This window comes from Benincasa hispida, chromosome 10 (assembly GCF_009727055.1).
Source record: "Benincasa hispida cultivar B227 chromosome 10, ASM972705v1, whole genome shotgun sequence".
In the NCBI taxonomy this organism is placed as follows: Eukaryota; Viridiplantae; Streptophyta; class Magnoliopsida; order Cucurbitales; family Cucurbitaceae; genus Benincasa; species Benincasa hispida.
In genome coordinates, this window is record NC_052358.1 from 21074037 (window position 1) to 21080048 (window position 6012).

At 38.8% G+C, this 6012-nt stretch overlaps 1 protein-coding gene and 1 non-coding gene across 2 annotated transcripts; one reads left to right on the top strand and one right to left on the bottom strand.

The window, feature by feature from the left end:
* Positions 1–200: 200 nt before the first annotated feature.
* On the bottom strand, positions 201–734 carry LOC120088966. Its single transcript, XM_039046402.1, has one exon. It carries the CDS (start codon positions 732–734, stop codon positions 201–203), a length of 534 nt encoding a protein of 177 aa, XP_038902330.1.
* A 4178-nt stretch (positions 735–4912) lies between these two features.
* On the top strand, positions 4913–5019 carry LOC120089613. The gene has a single exon (XR_005485286.1). It is a non-coding gene; the product is annotated as a small nucleolar RNA R71 (small nucleolar RNA).
* Positions 5020–6012: the final 993 nt, after the last annotated feature.

Consider the following 6012-nt stretch of genomic DNA (forward strand, 5'->3'; position numbering starts at 1 on the left):
AAGGATTAAAAGTACGAAAGAAAGAGTTGACAATCATAAAGAGTAGTAAATATGCAAAGAGTAAAATAGATTCTTGAAAGAAAAATAAAAAGGATACTAAAAAAGGATATACTTCGTCCCTAATGAATGTATGCCGCTTGTCATCGTAGAACTGAGTGTTTCTTCTTTATTTTGGCTTACCCAAGTCAATGGAGGTTTTCTCACATTGGAAATCTCTTACCCAAGTCAATGGAGGTTTTCTCACATTGGAAATCTCCTCCATGATACATATTTACTCTTTGTCCATTCACTTTAAATGCGTTGGTCCCATCTTCGTTGGTCAATTCCACTGCTCCATGCGGGAATACTTCCTTAATTATGAAAGGCCCAAACCAACGCGACTTCAGTTTTCCAGGAAAGAGATGTAGCCTAGAGTTGAACAGTAATACCCTTTGACTTGCCTTGAGGTTTTTCTCACAAAGACGCTTATCATACCATCGCTTGGCACGTTCTTTGTAAATTTTGGAATTCTCATACGCCTGTAATCTCCACTCGTCCAGCTCTAGTAGCTGAAGTTCTCTCTCTTCTCCTGCAGCCTTAAGATCAAAGTTAAGTTTCTTAACTGCCCACATTACCTTATATTCTAGTTCCAACGGCAGATGACAAGCCTTTCCAAACACTAACGCATATGGTGACATGCCTATGGGTATCTTATAAGCAGTACGATATGCCCACAAATCATCGTCCAGTTTCATGGCCCAATCCTTCCATGACGGGTTCACCACCTTCTCTAAGATTGATTTGATTTCCCTATTAGAAACCTCTGCTTGTCCGTTTGTTTGATGGTGATATGCAATGGCGATCTTATGATGGACATTATATTTGATCAACAATTTATTAATAATGTGATTCACAAAGTGGGTTCCTTCGTCACTTATTATGGTACGTAGGGTGCCAAAACGAGTGAAGATGTTTTTTCTACAAGAACTTAGAGACTGTTGCCGCATCGTTTGCAACACATGAAACAACTTCAATCCATTTGGAAACATAATCGACAACTAATAGAATGTATTTATGACCATTTGACGATGGAAATAGTCCCATGAAATCTATATCTCAGACGTCGAATAGCTCCACCTCCAATATGATGTTCATTGGCATCGCATTTTTTTTTTTTTGAAATGCTTTCAGTGCATTGGCACTTATCGCATTTCATGGAGTATTCTCGTGCATCCTTAAACGGAGTGGGCCAGTAATTCCCACATTGCAAAACTTTTGTTTTTGTGCACTGTCCACCGAAATGCCCTCCATAGGGTGATTCATGATATTGAAACAGTATGCAATGGAAAGCAATCTTTGGAACACAGAGTCTCAATATCTGATATGGTCCCCTTTTATAGAGATTTGGATCGTCCCAGTAGTAAAATTTGCATTCATGAATGAGCCTCTTCTTTTGATGGGATGTGTAGTTTTCAAGAAATTGTTTGCAGGCCAAGAAGTTGACAATATCTGCATACCAGGGTAGTTCTTCAATCTTAAGCAACTGCTCATCAAGAAATGAGGCGTTCACTTCTGACTGGATGCGATCCACTTCAGGATTCTCTAACCGCGATAAATGGTTAGCGACCTAGTTCTCTGTTCCCTTTCAGTCGATTATTTTCATATTAAATTCTTGAAGTAAGAGAACCCATCAGATTATTCTAGGCTTTGCATCTTTTTTGGTCATCAAATATCTTATCGTCGAGTGGTCTGTGTAGACTATCATTTTTTATCCTAATAAGGTCTGAATTTTTCAATCGCAAAAATTACCACTAAAAGTTCCTTCTCGATGGTGGTGTAATTCGCCTGCGTAGAGTTTAATGTTCTACTAGCATATGCGGTAGGGTGTAACATCGTCTTTACTTTTTGTGCCAAGACTGCCCCCATCGCATATCCGCTAGCATCGCACATCAGCTCGAATGGTTTTGCCCAATCGGGTGCGATCAGAATTGGTGTTGTAGTCAAGGTGTCCTTTAGTGTTTTGAATGCAGTGAGGCAGTGTGAATCAAAATCAAAAGGTCTATCAGCTTCCAATAATGCATTCAATGGTCGATCGATTTTAGAGAAGTCCTTCACAAATCTTCTGTAAAACCCTGTGTGTCCTAAGAAACTCCTCAAAGCTTGCACATTCTCTGGAGGTGGAATTTTTTCTATAAATTCATTTTTTGCTTTATCCACCTCTAGCCCATTCTTTGAAACCTTGTGCCCGAGCACAATTCCTTCTTTGACCATAAAATGGCACTGTTCTCAGTTCAACACCAGATTAGTTTCCTCACATCTTTTCAATATTCTCTCCAGGTTTTGCAGACAGATTTCATATGTTTGCCCATAGACTGAGAAATCATCGATAAAGATTTCAATTGAGTCTTCAAGGTACTCGGAGAAGATTGCCATCATACACCTTTGAAACGTACTAGGAGCATTGCATAGTCCAAAAGCATGCGAGAAAGGCAAACGTTCCATATGGACATGTGAACGTGGTCTTTTCTTGATCCTCTGGTGCGATCATAATTTGGTTATAGTCTGCGTATCCATCAAGGAAGCAGAAATAGTCATTCCCTGCTAATCGGTCGAGCATTTGATCAATGAAAGGTAAGGGGAGATGATCTTTCTTTGTTGCCGCATTGAGTTTTCTGTAGTCCATACAAATTCGTCAACCTGTAACGGTCTTCATAGGTATCAACTCGTTGTTTGCGTTAGGAACTACTCACATCCCACCCTTTTTGGGAACACACTGCACGAGGCTGACCCACGTGCTATTTGCGATAGGGTAGATAATGTCAGCATCTAACCATTTGATGATTTCTTTTTTAACAACCTCTTTCATCGCAGGGTTCAGTCTACGTTGAGGTTCTATCGAGCCCTTTTGGTTTTCTTCAAACCGAATTCGAGGCATGCAATACGTTGGGCTAATACCTCTGATGTCTGCGAGCGTCCATCTGATTGCTCTAATATATTTCTTTAGAACACTGAGCAGCGCAGTTTCTTTTTCTTTAGGTAACACAGAGATATGATGATTGGTAAGGTTTCATTCTGGCTGAGAAATATGTACTCCAAATGGGTTGGTAGAGTTTTTAGTTCCAGTGTAGGTGATTGCTCTAAAGAGGGCTTCTGTGCTTTTCTTTCTTCATCCAAATTCAGCATTTCTTCATTCTTCAATATCTCTGTTATTGCATGGCAAGTCTCTATGGATGTTGTTGCATTCTCTCTTTCTTCATTTTCTTCCTCGGGCTCCTAATCTTCAATGCAAGTGTGTTCATCATCGGAATCTGATAAGCCTTCCTCATCTGGGAACTTCATTGCCTTGATAATATTGAACCTGAGCTTCTTTTGGTTGATGCTCATTGTGATTTCTCCCTTGTGCACATCTATTTGAGCACGACCAGTAGACAAGAATGGTCATCCCAATATGATTGGAACATCTTTATCCGCCTCATAATTTAAGATAATGAAGCCTGCAGGTAGAATGAATTTGTATATTGTTACCAAGACATCATTTAATTTCCCTTCAGGGTGCACGAATGACCTATCTGTGAGTTGAAGAGTCACCGTTGTGGGTGTTAGCAGTCCTACATTCAATCTTTTGAAGATTGAAAGGGGCATTAAGTTTATGCTTGCCCCAAGATTGCATAATCCTTGACCAATATAGATTCCTCCTATTGAATAGGGTATTGTGAAACTGCCTGGATCGCGCATCTTTGATGGGATTATAGTATTGGATTCTTGTGTCAATGACAACGTGGAGAATCTTCCCATGCTTCTCTTCTTCGAGACGATGTCCTTCACAAATTTGGCATACACTGGCATCTGCTTTATCGCTTCTATGAATGGAATATTTATGTGCAATTGTTTCGATGATTCCAGGAAGCGATGATACTGACCTTTATCTTTTTGTTTATTTTTCAGTCTTTGAGGAAATGGAGGTAACTATACTTTCAATGTTTCATGGTCTGGAGGCTTAGAGGTGATCGCATCTTCTGGTTCCATAGTTTTGAACTCTTTTGACTCAGTCTGTGATAAAGGTTTCTTTGATTCAATCACAGGGTGCTCCTTTGACTCGGTCTTGCTAGGCTTTTTTTTTACTTCTATCACCGCCTTTCCACTTCTTAGGGTGGCTGATTGGCAGTGTTCTTTCCCTGTATTTTCTGGATTGCGTGGAAAGTCAGTTGAGCTAAGCAATGTCCCTTGGGGTCTATTCTTTAGCTCTCCCGCAATTTTTCCTATTTGAATTTCCAAATTACGGATGGATGTAGCTTGGTTTTGAAGGACTGTTTCATTCTTTTCGATGTATTGCTTCAACAAGTTTTCCAAGGATGATGAGGATGGTGTTTTAGAGCTGCTAGCTTGTTGTTGCTATTGTCCATTAGTTCTATGGAAAAATCTCGACGGTCCCTCCCTCTGAGTCACAAACTGACTACCTTGCTATTGGTTGTTCTTCCAAGAAAAATTAGGGTGATTTCGCCACCCCGAATTGTAAGTGTTTGAAAAATGATTGTTTTTGACAAAGTAAACTGATTGAGAATTTCATGGACATTCCTCAAAAGAATGTGATTCTTCACATACAACAAAGTTGGTGCTTGTTTGCTCTATTGCATTGACTTGCCCATTTCGAGTTCCTGAATTGTTTATTGCGATGCCTTGCAACAAGTTTATCATCGTATTCATCTGATTTTGTAATGATGCGATGGCACCATTACTCGCATTACCTTCTCTGGGCTTTGTTCTTTGATCGTTTTCTTGCCAATCTTCGTGGTTTTTCGAGATGTGATCAAGAATATTCTTTGCTTCATCATATGGTTTGTTCAATAGACCTCCTGTTGATGCCACATTGGCAGCTGTCTGCAATGCAGAATTGAGTCCATGATAGAAAATCTCTATTTGGAGGTAATCCAGCAATCCATTGTGTGGGCAGTCGCATACTAGTCTCTTGAATCTCGCCCATGCGTCACTGAGCAATTCATCTTCTTCTTGTTCAAAATTGGTGATCAATTTCCTCCTTCTAGCATTTTCTGTGGGAGGGAAATACTTCTTCATAAACTTCTCCACAACTTGCTCCCACGATGTTATCTCTCCTAGTTCGGGAGAGTAAGCCCATTTTCTTGCTTTATCACATAGTGAAAATGGAAATAACGTGAGTCGAACCTCTTCTGGGGAAATATTAGGGAACACACACTAGAAGAAATTCGGGCTTTAATGTCGATTGGTAACCGACATTAAAGATAGTGTTATTAAAACCCTTTAATGTAGGTTGCCTTTAATGTCGGTTTTAAACCGACATTAAAAGGCTTCAATAACACCAATAACACAACCTTTAATATCGATTGCAACCGACATTGAAGGTCTTTAGTGATTAAAGCCTGTCGGTTGCAACCAACATTAAAGCCTGTTTTTTTTTTTAATTCTTAATCGATATTGAAGCCCGAATTTGTCAATTTTTTTAAAATTCCGTTGCCGAATCCATTTTTTTGGTCAAATAAGTTAAAAACAACATTATATGTCTCGTGTTGGGTCAGGAAATGTCTGTCATTGTTTTATATTAAAAAGTATAAAAAAAAAAATTGCATGGCAAACCCATCAATATTTGTCTTCCACCTATGAATTTATCCATCAAAATTTGCAAAATAATACCAGAACCAGACTTTCATAGAATACAGTTTACACCAAACCCATCATTTCTCTCATTCACAAATATCAATTAGTATTAATTCCATGAATAAACAAGAATCACAATATCAGAATCACAATACCAGAACCAAACTTTCATAGAATACAGCTTACACCAAAGCCATCATTTCTCTCATTCACAAATATCAGTTAGTACTAATTCCATGAATAAACAAGAATCACAATACCATGAATATAGCTTCCAATAATAAACAGATCATGTTTTCCACCTATGAATTTATCCACAAACAAGAATCACAATACCAGAACCAGACTTTCATAGCATACTTATATCAAGCCATCATTTCTCTCATTCACAAATATCATATT

Coding starts and splice junctions, on each gene's coding strand:
- LOC120088966 (XM_039046402.1), bottom strand. CDS start 734: ATGAAACTGGACGATGATTTGTGGGCATATCGTACTGCTTATAAGATA.